This window comes from Mchenga conophoros, linkage group LG6 (genome assembly GCF_057382185.1).
Source record: "Mchenga conophoros isolate Kocher_MC1m ecotype Shallow Benthic linkage group LG6, M_conophoros_male_GT1.1, whole genome shotgun sequence".
NCBI lineage: Eukaryota > Metazoa > Chordata > Actinopteri > Cichliformes > Cichlidae > Mchenga > Mchenga conophoros.
Window position 1 is genome coordinate 30,310,082 of NC_140531.1, and position 17,019 is coordinate 30,327,100.

A 17,019-nucleotide genomic window follows, 5' to 3' on the forward strand; every position below is an offset into this window, starting at 1 on the left:
TGCTGCTGCTAAAGTGGGCTTAGCAGCAGTGGTGCTTTTTAGACGTAAGTGGCTGTTAAAATGGCTACGTGTTGTGATTATTATCAGCTTAGTTTTTGTTTGTTTCATTACATTACACTCACTATATGTATACTGTTGTCAGTTGAAAGCAACTTTGGCTATTTGATGGACATCGTGCAGCTGTTAGTGCTGAGCTGCATGAACAGTTAGAATCATATATTTCCAGAGCTAAAAAGAGATTTAATATTGGCTGTAACTTTCAGTAGGTAACCAGAAACCCAACTCCAAATGAGCGACGGTGACTCGGGAGGTAAGAGCAGATAGCCTACTAATCAGAATGTTGGAATGTTGGCGGTTCAATCCCACCAACCTCAACATATCTGCTGTTCTTCAGCAAGTGTTGAACCAGTTTTTTATGACTTAAAAATGTCATAAAATGCAATCCTGTGTTAATGTGTATGAAAAGGACTTGTAGTGTAAAAGAGTTCTGAGTGGTCAGCAAGACTAGAAATGTGCTATCTAAATGCCAGTCCATTTAACACTAATTACGTGAGCTGTATCTGAGGCATTGACCATAGTATGTTATGTAATGAATTAAATGTCACATGGTGTTTGGTTCACTGCTTGGCCTGTCTCTCCTCATGGCTCACTGAAATTCAAAAACTGTGCAGTACCAGTACAGCGAATTGAAATGTGAAATGTGGTATTATTGTAAATTGAGATGTTGGAGAGGAAGGTTTTTTTTTGTGAAACTATGATTTATACACAATTATTACTGTTTTGGCTTTAATGTGAGAGCAACGCAGTACAAGGCATTTTTTTTCTTACTGTTTATCAGTGCTGCAGTAGTAGTGGTTGGAATACTTTTTTAAACTTAGCTTCATCTCGTTTCAAGTTTTTATGAGGAATCTTAAACTGTAGTCTAGGTTAGAGTGTTTAACCAAAACCATCCGTCTGAGCCAGTGTGTGTTATGTTGAATACAGAGGTTTGGGTTTTTTGTTTTTTGTTTTTTTGCTAAAATAAAATTCACTTCATTTTGGCTTTTATTTGACCAGTGGAAGGAGGGAGAATGCCCGTACGTCTTAATTTTTCACTGTAGCCTGCTTCTGCTTCCAGATCTCCACTCTGCTAGTGTTGTGCTTAGACAACTATCTTTATGGTTAGTGGGTATGTGTGCATGGTGTGTGTGTGTTCACGGATGTAATGTACGTGTATGCATGCATGTTTCTATCTGTGTGAAACAACGAATACATATCATTGCCCAGAGCAGTGTGTGGGCCAAACAGCCACAAAGGATTTGAGTCATTGTGTTACTTTCACAGTGAAACTAGTCCACCACAGAGGATGCAGAGCCAAGGTGATGCAGCTGTGCCTGTGACCTTTAATGCATAGATTGCATGAATGCATGGGGGGGAAAAGTGATATAGCTAAGGAATGTAAGCACGGGAAACACATTATGTCAGGTTTCATTCAACAAAAGCACTCTATTTAATTGTTGCTTTGGTGTCATAACAGAAAATGTATGTAAAGTAGGCTTATTGTGTGCCTTACCTATGTGCCTACATGTTTTGCGTATATTTATGTGGCTTTCTGCCCCTGTTGACGACATCATGTATCATGATCTTAGACAGAGTCTTCTTTTCATTAAATCGATAGCATTACATGAGGGTTTCAAGTGTTTAAAATTCAAAAGGGAGGATTTTTTCTTTCCTCGTGGCCCATGCTTAATCAGAACTAATCAAAAGCTATACTAATTCATCATCTGTGTCCTACTCTGTGTATGTGTCCTGCTCTGGTGGGAGTGTCTATTTTTCAAATGATTACACTCTTGTCCCTGAGGCTCTGTTGGCCACTGAAAGCTCTGTTAAGCATAACAATCACCATCACCTCTCCTCAGCAGGACACTTAGACTTATTAGTTTCAGGGAATTAACATGTTTGTAAAGCGATAATAACACGGTGTTGTATTTTATGTTTTCACCAGACTATTAGTTAATTGGGCTAATTAAGTCAGAAATATACACTCACACTAACATAATAGGTTGTATGTATATTATTTGACCCCCATGCAGCTACTTTGAGGTATTGTGTGCAAGTACATATGTACTGTATTTGACTAAATATGGCGGCCTGGAAATAACAAACTAGAAAATCTTCCGTGTTAAATATTCATCACGCGAGTGATAAAGTTAACTTTCTAAAAACCACACACGCAAAGCCTCCATGATGAAATCTCTGCTTTAACCGTTTCATGTCGTTTTATTTTATGCCTGTTTATTAAAAAAACAGAAAGAAAGAAAATTTAGAGGCCTGCTGGGAGTTTGTTTGGGCGACTATCTGAGCACCTCTCATTTTCCCTCGACAGGACATCACAGCTTAGCTAACAGCTGAGGCTGGAAAAGGTCAGCTGAATCCACAGAAATATGGTTAATTTGATTTACCAGGGCAAACTTTCCTGGTTTTTGAATCTTTTGTGAAGCTAGTATCTCTTAGTGAAGAGCTCAGACTGTTTATGCCTCACCTTTATGTTTCCTTATTCATTTAATTATAATCACTCTAGAATTTACAGTTGTCTGTATCCTCTGTATCTCTTTGATTTGCCATCCTTTGATCCTCTTCAGTCTTTCTCTCACACTCAGCTCTTGACCTCCTCTTTAAAAATCAGTCTTTCTCCTTTTTTGTCTTTTTACACAGAACAATGCTTTGGATTTATGCATAGCTACACTTATTTGGTTAATTGAAAACGTTCCAGTGTGCTGCAGAGACATGTTCTATAGCAGCGGTCCCCAACCCCCGGGTCTCGGACCGGTACCGGTCCGTGAGTCGTTTGGTACCGGGTCGCGAGAGTTGAGGCTCAGGTGTGAAATGTATAGTTTTCAGGGTTTTTATCGGTTTTCAGCGTTATTTTGTTATCGTTTACTCGGTTTTCCTTGGTCTTTTCACGCGTGTTATGAATAAATTTTCTTTTTTTCGGTACTGGTACTAGTTTTATTTTGTTGTATTTATCCGTGACACATTAAAGGCCGGTCCATGAAAATATTGTCGGGCATAAACCGGTCCGCGGTGCAAAAATGGTTGGAGACCGCTGTTCTATAGAACAGAAGTTCCTTTGCCATACAACAGCAATTTTTACCTTTGTACAGAGATCCATTATTGCAGAAGAAGCATCTGAGACTTCATTTTGTTTTCTATGTTTGCTTTCAGTGAAATCAGGAGTAACATTAAATGCAGTAAATACACAATGATTGTTGACTGCAAGATAAGCAGGTGGAATTCATTGTTGCATAAACATATAATTTTTACTTCGTGATTGACTAAAGTGTCTCTTCAGTCACAGTTTAATTACTCTTTTATAATTTTAGCTTTGTAGAAATTCTTGACGTCATCTTACTAGAACACAGTCCCTGTCTGGTTGTTTGCCCAGAAAGTCCCACATGAGCAGGAGTTGAGCAACCCAAATTGGTACGTAGCTACATCTTAGGCCCTGAAGGTTCTTATCTAGATCAGATATTAGGATGTCCTCATGTTGCCTATCAGCCACCTGGCAACGGACTGAAATCACAGACCACACAATACTATAGCATGTGCTATTAATTAGTTATAAAATTAAAAATTCAAATGTTAAGGCTAATGGATTAAGAGAATGTATTTATCTGCTTCATCTTGTAACATTTCTCTGAGGTGATCTACAGTGCTAAACTCCACAGGAAAAAAAGTACCATGCACGTATTACTGAGGTAACTTGTGCATCAAAAGGTGTAGAAGTGTATAAGCCAAATTTGCTGTTAGCATGGGTGCTTTGATGCCCTGCTGAGTTCCCTTTGATTCTATTTCTCTTAAGCTCTACATATGTAATCGCTGACTAAAAGGAAGGTGACCATAACTGCTTTTGGCATATGCTTCTCTGTGGCTGCAGTGATAACAGCAAATTAGACTGAGTCAAGGGTGCAGTTAGTGAAGCACAGTTCGAGGCTCTTTTTTAGGTGTCATTAGTGAATCACAAACTGTGGATTTTTTTTCCTTGTACTTTTTGTTAGTGTTATTAGATTCTGGTAATGGTGTTATGACATTATCAACTGGATATTTGCTTTTAGAAATAAAAAATAAAGTACGACTGGCTGTGGATGAACTTTTTCGGTGAAATCTTTTGTTATCAGTGTTTCTTTCTGATTCTGTCACAGTTTTGGTTGCTTCGGAGTGTGAACTCACCCTGTCTGTGCGTTTTGTCTTTTAGTACCGGATTGGGCAGCTGTACATGATCAGTAAACACAGCCATGAGCAGAGCGATCGAGGGGAAGGGGTGGAGGTTGTCCAGAACGAACCGTATGAAGACCCGGCACATGGCCAAGGACAGTACACAGAGAAACGAGTCTACCTCAACAGGTCAGTGGAATATTCTCCTGCTAGTTGAATGCCCGACATGTGATTAATTAGTAGTGTGTGGGCTACTTTTATATGCTGGCCACCATTAATCTAATCTAATTTTCATTTGGTCTCCAACCAGTTCCTGAACATTTCTGTTTGCTGTCTTTCTCTGGCAGAATCTTCTTGCCCACAGAACATATTTTGTTTGTTTGTTTCAGAAATGGAACGAACAAATTCAATCCCTATGGTTGAATATTTACAGAAAAGACTACTCAGTGAATGCAATGAATCAAAATGAATCAAAAACTTCCCACACTGACTGGCAGAACTAAACTCTGTAGAAGTTTACCAGAAAGCCAAATGCTTGTGGGATTGTTGTTTTAAAGGCTATTCTCGCCACCTGGGACCTAATTCCCTGTTCCTAAATGCAGTCAATCCAAAAAAAAGCAATGCAGGGGTTAAAATCGTGATATAGTTTAACAAGAAATACTTCAAATTGCCTAAACACCGCTTGCAGTGTTTCCTGGTGATGAACTATTTGCTTATATTTACAGCATTTCTTCCCGATGACACGAGTGCTTGCAGGATGTGGTAATTTCAGGTAATTCGGTAAAAAATGATTAGACCTAAAATTGTTCTTGTTTGTCTGAGGCAAAGATGTACAATCTAATCACAATGGCCTCTGCATCGAGAAGCATCGAGAAGCATCAAGTCCATTCATTGTATCTTTGGTTGTTTAATGACAAGACTGGCAGTATTGTTGTTAATTTTTTTATTTTAATGAATGATTAATTACTTATTTGTTATAATGAATTGTCATTTAAATATATATAATTATTATTACGAATTAAAATGAAAGTTAGCAAGAAATACATTATTAAAAAATGAAAAGGTGGAAATTTTTTTGCGGAAAAAAATATGACAGAGCCTAAACGAGGTCAAGAGAGAGAAAATGGAAGAAGGCAGAGATGCTGTAGGCCATTTGTCTGAGCACAAATACCCGTGTCAGCATTCGCTATGCCAGGGAACTAATTATGTTGAGTCAGCACACCTCTGCTCTGCAGAGGAAATGAAGAAGGCAAAGGCAGCATACAGAGATCGTCTGGATCTCCATTCAGATATTTTCAGTCGGTTTGCTTTGTATTGAACTAGAAATTTATATAGATAAATTGAGTATTTTGAGCAACAGTGTTCAGGAAGACACTTGCTTGGAGCTTTGTTTAAACAGAAATGAAAGGCAACAGTTGCTTTGTACAAAAAAAAAGACCTTAGGCTATAATCTTCATTCACACTGTAAGGTGGAGCAGTTCTGTGAAATTTTTGTGAAATTTTGCCAATATCTAAGGAGCGATATTTACTCATTTCAGAGCAGTTCATTCATGCGCACCAACAAAATTGTCATTCAGGCAAGGAGAAAAAAGAGGGACAGAATTGTATTCTAAACACTTAAACTCTCAGCTTTGATGGATGTTTGCATTTGCAGTTAGATGGAGATCTAGAAAACACTAACCTTTCCACAGCAGCTGACATTTTGATGGAGTGAAATGTATGAGTGCGTAAATGTGTGTCTGTGTTTGGCAGAATTCAAAAGCTCCACATATTGATGATGAACATCCCTGTGGTTTAATTCGAAACCCTCACTTCTCAATGGAAATAACAGCTGCGTTCCTCTGTCAACCACTCAAGCTGCCTTTTATATCTCTGTCTTACAATATTTGTAGTGAAAAAATGATCAAGGAATTCTTACTAGATGGTGCATAATCATGGAAAACAACTGATGTGCTTTCACATGAAGTGAAATGGCATTCTTAATTTATTGCCTTAAAACAAACAAACACACAAACCTGGGTAATATCAGCAGAACCCAACAGTGTAAACATGTAAATAAATAAGTAAACAAAACCATTGTTGGGGAAGTCTGTTTGTGTTTTGGTTTGGCTCTACTACCAAATGCAATAAAATTCCCTTCAGGCGTTCTTGAGATATCAAATTCATTCATTCATTCATTCATTCATTCATTTATTTATTCATTTTCAGGCACAACAAATACCTATATTGAACATAAAATACACAAAACAAAAAACAAAACTTGCCTGAAAAAGGAGTGGGACGAAGAAAACTTATTAAATCCCACCCCTATACTCACTCATCAACAAAAAAAAACAATAAACTTCCCGCAGCTACGCCCATCATTGCATACAGACCCATCAACAGCCCCGGGCAGATACAAGCATCTAAGCGGCAGCTCGCAACCAACAATTAGAGCCTTCATAACTGAATACAGAATATATAAATTATAAATTGCATTACCACAGGTAACAGGCAGTAATAACTACAAGTAACAGACACACATACATATACATACATATATATCTACACACACAAGTACATATATGTACATACATACGCACACTTTATTTTTTATTTTTTATTTTGGAATCCATACCAGCAATGGTAAGAGGACAGACATTACAGAGCACACTAAAACCCATCATTGAGTATACTGTGACCAGACCAACTGTTTGTAGAGAAATTTAAATCTATGAATATTTTTGCATTGTTTCAATTGTAAACTCAGACTGTTCCAGATTTTCACACCACATACAGACACACAAAAGCCTTTACGGGTTGTTCGAGTTCTGGGTAATTTGAATTCTCCAAAGCCTCTCACATTATAAACCTTTTCTCGAATTTCAAATCTAGTTTGTAAATTTGCCGGTAAAAGTTTAGTAAAAGCTTTATACAAAATTATGGATGTATTGTAATTAACCAGATCCTGGAATTTAAGTAACTTTGCCTGAAGAAAGAATTTGTGAGTATGATCTAGATAACCAGCCTTGTGAATAATACGCAGTGCTCGTTTCTGTACTGTGACTAATGGATTAGTTGTATTTTTATATGTATTTCCCCACACTTCCACACAATATGTAAGATATGGAAGAACCAGGGTACAGTACAGAGTACGAAGTGCATCTTTATCAAGGAATTGTTTCACTTTGTTCAAAACTGCGAGGCTTCTGGAAATTTTGGTTTTTATGTGTCTGACGTGGGGTTTCCATGAAATTTTGTTATCAATTATAACTCCCAAAAATTTGTTTTCACTCACATTATCAATTGGTACACCTTCAATGATAATTGGTAATTCTATATTATATTTTAAATTACCAAAAAACATTGCTTTAGTTTTATTTATATTTAATGATAATTTATTTATGTCCATCCATTTTTTTATTAATTTTAGCTCCCTGTTTACAGTCATTACAAGATCAGTATAATCATCGCTACTGAAAAATATGTTGGTGTCATCTGCGAACAGTATGAGTTTAAGTACTTGAGAAACATCAAAAATATCATTTATGTATACATTGAAAAGTTTTGGTCCCAACACTGACCCTTGGGGAACACCACATGTAATACCAAGTTTCTCTGAATGGTAATGCCCTATGCTAACATATTGTTCCCGACCAGAAGACATAAAAAAAACTAATCCACAAGTAATATTGTTATATTTTAATGATGTTCTTTGTATAAACGTGGTAAGCGTGGCAAGAAGAAACTGCATGGATGGAAGTTAGGCTTGTATAGAATCAACAACATAACTTTACTATAGTTAACTACTGTTCTGTTTACCTTAACTGGTCATCCATCTGGAGCTGCAACAAGTAAACATTAACTTTAAGTCACCAGCAGGGAATCAAGCTGCCAATCTGTCACACTTTAACCGCCTCATTAGCCCTCACAATCTGCTTCACACAGTACTTTACTATTTGGCCTGATCTCATCTCATGAATACTGTTTTCCTTGTTTATTATCATTATTATTATTGTTATTACTATTACTATTGTTAAAGTTGATTGATTATGAACAATTGTTACCATTCCTCAGATGCGTTCAGATAAACCGGGATGCTTTTTTAAAAAAATAAATAAAATAAAGCAGACATCCATTACGCTCGCACGTTTGGCAACATGGGCTGGCAAAGATCTTTACAAGAAGAAGAAGGAGGGAATAGGAGAACTCAACAGATGGAGGTGTAGGAGGGGTGTCAGTCTCTTTGTTGGAAGAGAGAGAGAATATCTGGCAGCATTCACAAATTTTTATTCACAGCAGTCACGTATTTCACGGAGTGCCATTTTTGTCCTGTTTTGGAGAGTATGTCAGTCAAAGTATGTGGCGGCTTTCCAAAGTACATAATCGAAGAAAAGTGAATGTCAAGCACAGACATGCATTAATAAGTCTCCCGAATACACATATTGGTAGAGTACTGAAACGGTGACCTCATGCTGGATGATACCGAGATTAAAAGTTTCAACAAAGTGCTTTCAGGCTCAGAAAACTCATATGTCTGCCGCTACAACTGATAAATAGTGCGATATTTAATAAATTTTTGAGAGTTTATATGACTATTTTGTTTGTGGGATAAGTATGACACTACCTTGACATAATTTAACCTGCATTAGAAGCATCCTGCTGATTCCTTGTGAAAAAGGGGGGAAAGCCAGAAGTAGCTTTATTAACTCAGATTAATACATTAGTGAAACAAAGCTGTGAGATGTTTCAAGTCGGAATAAGTTATCCGTCAGTGTCGAGGATTTGAATTGTTGAAATGTCATGAAATAAAATTATTATGTTGTAAAATTATGTTGCTGCACAGCTCACGAGAAAAAGGGAAGGCACCACTTGTTTTTTCCTCATTGCTGCCATTAATGTGTCTTTTGGTCCCTTTAGGTCCTTAAAGCCCAACTGCTTCAGCCATCCTTGGAATGAATGTGTTTAACTGTGTGTATATATATAAAAAAAGAGAGAGCGCTCCTTTATAGACCACATTTATATCAGCAGCATAAATTGTTATAACTTTTTTTTTTGTCCGTATGTTCTTTTGTTGGTCTTTTGGTTTCATTTATTACATTAGAGTGGCTGAAAATCCTAAGCTGCCATTTGTACTCCCCTCAATCAAAGCTTTACAGAAGCACTCTTTTATTCAACTGTTTTATTCTGCGAGTCCATTTTCCTTTCATGCGTAAAACAAGTTTTTGATGATTGCTGTGCCAAAGGAAGCAGTTTCAATCTTTCAACCTCCTTCACTAACACAAGCTCACAGTTGCGCTCCACATCTGTCTTTGTCTCTCTCAATGCCTCTCTGCAGTAAATTACCCAGCTGGGCTCGAGCAGTGGTTCCTAAAATCTTCTATGTAACAGAGAAGGCATGGAACTACTACCCTTACACCATAACCGGTAAGTAAACCGTCTAAAAGTATTTCTCAGGATGTCATGCTGTTCACAGCTCATGCTATATCAAGAATTGAGTTAGCTGTTGTAACTGAAGGAGGCCTACTTTTGCCTTCTTAATACTCTGTGTTTAAAGCCTAGAACTACAGTCAGATTGTAAGCACAATATTTCTTTTAAAGGTCAGCTTCTCAGGACTCGCCAGCTACTATAAACACTTGGCTGCATGTTTTAAGTGAACTGGAGGAGTGTGAAAAGAAGATATAAAGGTTTAAGAAGCTTGGAGATAAAATCTGGTCCCAGATTGTGAATCTTTAATGGACAGTTTTAATAGATTGTGCAAAAGCATATATCCTTTTTTTTAATGTAGGTAAAAGTCACTGAGAGCCCAAAGAAAGCTGAAATTACAGCAAAAGTAACATAAGTAAAGAAACAAATACAACCGATGTTCAGTGCAGGTGAACACAAACATCCAATTCATTTGCATTAACACATTATTTAAATAATTTCTTGCCTTAAATTTTTATTGGACTCAAACTTATCCGTCATAACCAACTCTAACAGTTTCAGGTCCGTCTGCGGATTATTCCAGAAAAAGGGAGCAGCATATTTAAAAGCCTTCTTTTTCCATTCTGACTGACACAATTTCCAGAAAGACCAATAAAGACATGTTCATGCAGCGTATAAGTTTAAAGCAGCAATTTTTCTGAGTATTCGAGATTTGGATGACTTGATCTGTTAATTAGTTGTGAAAGATTATATGAACCCCTGTAGATGTAACACAGTCTGAGGCAGCAGTGCCAGTTAAAATCTGCAGCCAGGAGACTTTCATTAAAATCGCAGGTTAGTGGTTTGTTACAGATTCATAAAAAGTCCCCTGAAAAGTTGAAGTTTGAGGCAAAGAAATTAGCCTGGACCTCAACATTATTGAAGCAGTGTGGGATCAGCTTAACAGAAAACAGAACTAAAGGCAGAAACATCCAAAGGAGAGATTTGAATGGCTGTCAAGAAGCCAGGAGGACTTTTTTTGAAGACTACTTAAAGAAATTACAAGAAAACCTACCTAAGAGAGTTCAGGCTGTGCTGTGGTTATACCAAATATCGCATTTCAAGCTAATTAGAATTGTAGAAACTCTCTTTTTACCTTCCATTCATCAGGTGCTGGCATATCCCAGCTGCCATATGGTGAGAGGTGGGGCACACTGTGGCTCTATCGCAGGGCAATCATTCACACTCATTGCCAATTTAGAATACCTACGTAACCTAATCCCATGCATGTGTGGTTGTGTGGATTTTCTCTTTGAACTCTGGCAACTGTACCCATTTCCCATTTTCCTTACAATATATAAAGAAATGAGAGTTGGATCAAGACTTTTGCACAGCACTGTAAGAAAAAGCGAATAAGTGGTCAGAGCCATCAAAGTTACTATGCAACCTAACTCGTAATTTATGGTCAGATTCCAGCAGCTCCATGTGTAATCTCTGAAGGACATTTGGAGGTTTCACCACATTAAGGCTTATAGCAGATTTGGGCACAGTGATCATGAGCTGGATGCAGTGACTTTGGAAATAAGCGCTTTTATAGCAACTTGAGCAAAATGCTAATTCAGTGTTAAAGGTCGGTGACTGCCATAGATGAAAGATGAGGGAGGATTTTCAGTGTTGATCAATAAAGTGCAATCTTAAACTCTATAAAAGGTGAAGGCATTTACATGGGACAGCATCTTCAGTCAAAAAGCAAACTGCAGACATTGTAAGTTCCTGAGTGCCCTTAATGCCTCCACGCAACATTCAAGGTCAACCAGAATGGGATGTTACATCAGTGACAGCGTTGCAGCTTTCTGGTTGCCAGTGTTTCAGTTTGGTAGCAAAACACAAAACTATGTAAAAAAGTATGAACGTGTCACTCATTCACGCGTGACCACGTTTAAATCTGCATATAGTTACATGCTTACAGCCGCCAGTGCTTTTTATGCGCATTGAGCACAGCGGTGGAATAAGCCAATATTACCAATATTACGAGCAAGCAGTAATCAGGAGTCCAAAGATCAGAGGCACAGTGGCCAGAACAGAACATTTCTGTGATGCTTTAATGATTCTGATCATTAAAAAGCGGTGTTACAAGATGATGAGGACAGATTAAAGGGAATGAAAACACACACTCTAGTGAGGAGGGATGATTTGGGTTTTCAGATATTTGACAGACATTTTTTATATGTTGTAGCCTTCACTTATATTCTTTGATGTTGTGTAACTGATTTTGCTTTCTTTTGTGTTCTCCCATGGCTTTGACCCGATGTCACCTCATGCATTGTTCTGAAGAATACACTGTAAGTATCCTCAATCATTGTGGAATATTATTGTGGAAATATTAGGAGCTAATTGAATATCATAGAAGGGGCAAACATTTATGTTTACCTCACCGGTAGATTTCAAACAAAGATCTTTTTTCTCCATTTCTTTTAATTAATAGCACATAGAAAAATTGATTATTAAGTATTGTGTACTTAATAATAGGCCCAGCAGAGACTCAACTCTGGCCCTTTGAGCTTTAGAAATTGTGAAGAATTGCATAGATTTTTCCCTTTTCCTATTGATTTAGACCTCTCCCTGCCACTGAAATTCATACTAGACCAAAGTAAATAAGTAATACATAAACAATGACAATAATTTGATTGTTTGTTTGTATTTTACAGTGAGTTCACAGGGGGAAGCATTTTCCCGGAGTTAACAAAAATTTCAGCACTTTTTTTAGTAGCTTTAGCAATTTATTACATAGTTTTACTCGTGAAGTCTGGTCCACTCAAGATCAAAGTGAGCTGTATGCGGCCCACAGTGTGAAATGACTTTGACATCCCTTCTCTAAATTGTGTCTGCTCGTCTTTCATTTCAAACATCTGACTGCTTGTAACATGTCAAATTGTAGAAAAATGCCAGAATTGACATATTAAAGAATTTTCCGATTACTGATTATGCAGTCTTCTGCTGTATGCAGCGTAGCCGCAGTACAGTGGTGGCAGCTGAGTTCTGTCAGAAGGGTTTGTTAGTCTCTGCAATGATCAAAACAACTTACATAGCAACCACACACACAAACACACACACACGCACTAAGTTTTCCCCAATAATCAGAACGGCCTCTGTGACCCATGATTAACCTTGATACATAATTTAAAACATATGAATGTGATTAGGCTTAGCTATAGGGCTTCTGTTATGCAGAGGGAGAAATGTCAGTAGCGTGAGTCACGACACTTTTGGGTGTGGGGATAAACGGGGAAAGAGGACAATGTTGTGACAGCGAAGGAATGCTCGATATTGTCTATGTGCATGTGTGGGAGCGTACTGTGCTTATGTATGAGTCAGTGCAAATACACCCATGCAAAATGAGTTTTTAAGCAGGCTAGCAAAATTGTCTTGGTTTTTTTCACTTTTGACAGGGAGATTTAAGTACTGCACTGCTACAGCTCATTTTAAACTATACAGTGATAAACATACAAATGGAGAAAAAACCTTCCCAACTCAGACACGGTGCTCATAAAAGCACTTGAGGTGTTACAGCAAGGCACGTATGAATATGTTAGCCTCATGAAGAACAGACTTCATAAGCTCGTTGCTTCTATTTTTGCTCAGCTTTGGAATGCAGAAGAATAATAAAAGCAACACCGCTTCTGTTAAGGACATTAGTTGATGAATTTGTCTTTACAAGTGATTAAGCATCTTTTTTCTTTCTTAATCCACAGTGCTCGTTCCTGCCCAAGTTTTCCATCCACATAGAGACAAAATATGAGGACAACAAAGGATGCAATGACAATGTAAGTACATGGTGTGCAGGTGTGATAGGAGCTTTGAACTGTGGTTTGGGTGTTTCCTTTTAGTCACATGCTGAGTGGAACACAGTATAGTATGACTGCTCTGTACATCTGCAGTCTGTTGCATGAATGTCTCTGCAAGCAGATGGACGCCTCCTGTGTTCCTCCTCCAGATGGTCTAAAGGCAAATAGTTTTCCATGCTGCAGAGATTTTAAAGTGTTTTTGAGGCAAACTTGTGATTTTGGGCTATACAAGTTATATTGATTTGACCTCATGATGTGTTATTAGTAATGGCCTTGTGTTCCGTTACTTCTGGGCTTTCTGTTCTGATATAAATACTGTAGCATATGCACTTTGGTGACCCATAAGCAGCGCAATGGAACAAAGTAGAAAATGAAACTTTTAGTTTTATCTTTATCGTGAAATGCACTGTTTGTGGTTTCCCAGCGAACACCCATACTGCTGTCAGCCCATATGCCCAGTCAGTTAATCAGGCAGGCTCTCACTCCCACGCAAATCTTTCAGCTTAATGTAACACTGCTGACTGTTTGCTCTCTTTCTCATAGAGAAATATGTAAAGCAAGATAACCCTGTCTAAGATAAAATAGCACATAAAAAACAAGATCTCTACAAAGGCTATATGAGTAAAATTATCCAGGCAGATCTGGCAGCAAAGACTCTTTCTGTGCAATCCCATCATGTAATAATGCCAACAGTGCATGAGCCTCAAGAGTCTGCCAAAAAACGGCTCCACTTGTTGGACACCTAATTTCATTTGGGTTGTTGGAATTGCTAACTCTCTGTATTCCCATTTATATGGGTATTAATCATCAAATGAAAGGCTGCCAGTGCTCAGACATTAGGAAAAAGAAATCGTGGAGTGGTGTGCTACATACAGATAGTTTTAAATGTATTGTGGTTACTGGTAAGCAGGTTAAGATCACTCGAGTTTTAAAATGATGTGTGGTTTTTGCGATGTATACGTAGAAGATGGTTCCTAGTGCTTCAAGTGCTTTGTTTGTGTCTGAGACAAACCACACTTGTACCCTTAAAGCAGGAAGACGGAAATGACCAGACTGTCAGTGCTCATTGATGCATGCATGAAACGTTAGACTGATGCTTGCTTCATCTGACAAGACAAAGTGATAGACCAAAGAGTTTTTAAATGAAATCTAAAGAGCAGAAATCGCCTTCAGCAAGTGCACTTTGTGGATGAAAACTAAGAGAAATCACAGTTGTGTCGGATAAATATCTGGTTTCAATTTGAAATGCCTGTGGACACACACGGACACACACGCAGATTTAGCACTTAGATTTAGTAATGGAATAAAACAGCTTTGCTACTTTGTATAACGTCTTTAAGGCAAGTAAACAAGGGGCTTTGCATTTTTTATGACAAACAGTAACCAGTCTGAGTTATGTATGTTTCTATAAAGGATGCTGTGAAATGATAAGAATGCAGCTGCTTTGGTGTTTGTGTGTGTGTGTGTGTGTGTGTGTGTGTGTGTGTGTGTGTGTGTGTGTGTGTGTGTGTGTGTGTTTTTTTAAGACTTCAACAAACCTTCCCCCACCCATAGTCCAGGGGTGGGGGAACTCCAGGCCTCCAGGGCCGGTGTCCTGCAGGTTTTAGATGTGTCCTTGATCCAACACAGCTGATTTAAATGGCTAAATTACTTCCTCAACATGTCTTGAAGTTCCCCAGAGGTCTGGTAATGAACTAATCATTTGATTCAGGTGTGTTGACCCAGGGTGAGATCTAAAACCTGCAGGACACTGGCCGTCGAGGCCTGGAGTTGCCCACCTCTGCCCTAGTCCAATCTTACGACATAACTTGCATTTGTCCACTCAGCTTGTTGTTTATAAACTAAGCTGAAAACATAGTGAAAGAGAGGAAGGCCAACTGCATGAATATGGAGGAAGCATGAATGGAAACAAAAAAGGAAAAGCAAGGAATCTTGAAAGTTAGAAGGACAGGAAATGAGTAGATGTGCCTGGACAGAATGCACTCGTTGAATTGAGGGTGTGGTAAAAGAAAATGCATGAGAGGTTTCACACAGGGAAACTGTAACCATAATAAGATCATGCAACAAAAAGAAAGAAAGAAAAAAGATACAGATATGATTGAATCAGGGCTGAGCTCAAGGAATGTAGACTTTGGGATTGCCCAAGTTACAACACATCTTATAACAAATGAAACATGCTCATGTCTCATAAAGTCTCATGAAAAATAGAATACAGCTGGTTAATGTTAAGCAGAAATAAGCAGTGTCTTCGCCATTGGACAGAATGACAGAGAAAGTGTAAGGCCATAAGTAGAGCTATGGCTTTGCAATACACTTAAATCTTGGGCAGTGATATATTTACTGTTTGTTGTCATCTCTTACCCCCTCTTTCTGTACTAAATATACATTCAGTAATTATGCTAATTATTTTTATCCACTGAAAATGGGAGACTATACATTTAAAAAGGTTGTACTTCCCAAACAGTTAATGTAATGTGTTTGTAAAATCCAGGGAATTAAACTTGAGAGCCTGAGCTTCAATCACATCTTAATGATTTGAATTGAAAATCCAGCCTTATTCTTGATGGATAAGGCTTGTGCTATTATCATTATTAATATTATCAAAACAATCCCATAAAAATAGGTCTGTAGGTTCCCAGTCATTCAGGTCACAGGAGTCTTAAGTCATTGAACTGAATTCATTTGGACTTCTTTATATGTTTGTGAAGTTGTTTTTTTATCCAAGTCATTGATGACTCTCAGGACCACGTCCGAGTTGATACATGAGACTCTTCATCAGCTTGTAGAACTAAAGAAGGGTCTCAGATGAGAGGTAAAAAGTCTTCATTCAATACCATTTGTTAGTGTATCTAGAAAAAAAGATTAAATGTTATTTTCTCATAGCTAAAGACGTACCCTAAGTTTATTAGAGTATTTTGAGTATTTTCCTTGCTTATGTTTATATTGAAATGGTCTCTTAAGAGTTTTAGGTGCTGGTGCTGCATCAGTATCTTTAAAAATATTCAGCATCGAGTGAAAAAAAAAAAAACCCCAAAACATTTCACTCATTCATTACTGCAGATGTTTGTTTATATTTTGCAGAGTGACAAAGTGCAGCTATTTTTCCTTCTTCTCATCTGTTGACACAAATCAATTTCCTGTCACTTCTTTTATTGCTTTCCCTGTCTGTCATTATCAGAACAGTTTCAGAATGTAATTGTAACCTTGGAATTATTTAAGTGCCACAGTGTCTAGTTTGTGATGTATCACAGTGTTGCTGTTGTAGTAGAAAGGACTATTTCTAGAGGTCAACTCATTATTTATCAAGCTTTTGATTTTGTTTCACACAAATTTTGCAGCAAGATGCTCACAAGCTCTGACTGTAGAAGAACTGATAAATCGACAAGTAGATGCATGCATAAATTGCAGTGTATTATAAACTAACTGCAACATCCCTTTATTCAACATGAGAAATAATGACCGACAGCAATAAGAAAGCAACAGAAAGAATGAAGGAGGGCCGATGACTTCTCAACATTTGATGCAGTTATTGGAGTCAGCACTGGCAGTGCTGCAAAACATGGGAGAGAGCGCCCCCTACTGGTTATTTAGACA

At 37.8% G+C, this 17,019-nt stretch overlaps 1 protein-coding gene across 1 annotated transcript in view; it reads left to right on the forward strand.

Annotated features, from left to right (window-relative positions):
• LOC146572904 (cytoplasmic phosphatidylinositol transfer protein 1-like) overlaps positions 1 to 17,019 on the forward strand; it is an 82,673-nt gene that overhangs the window by 54,864 nt on the left and 10,790 nt on the right. The window contains exons 2-5 of the mRNA XM_085277361.1: positions 4,235 to 4,383; positions 9,512 to 9,600; positions 11,915 to 11,922; positions 13,333 to 13,404. Of these exons, the coding sequence (XP_085133487.1) occupies positions 4,235 to 4,383; positions 9,512 to 9,600; positions 11,915 to 11,922; positions 13,333 to 13,404 (318 nt within the window). The remainder of the gene's footprint in view (positions 1 to 4,234; positions 4,384 to 9,511; positions 9,601 to 11,914; positions 11,923 to 13,332; positions 13,405 to 17,019) is intronic.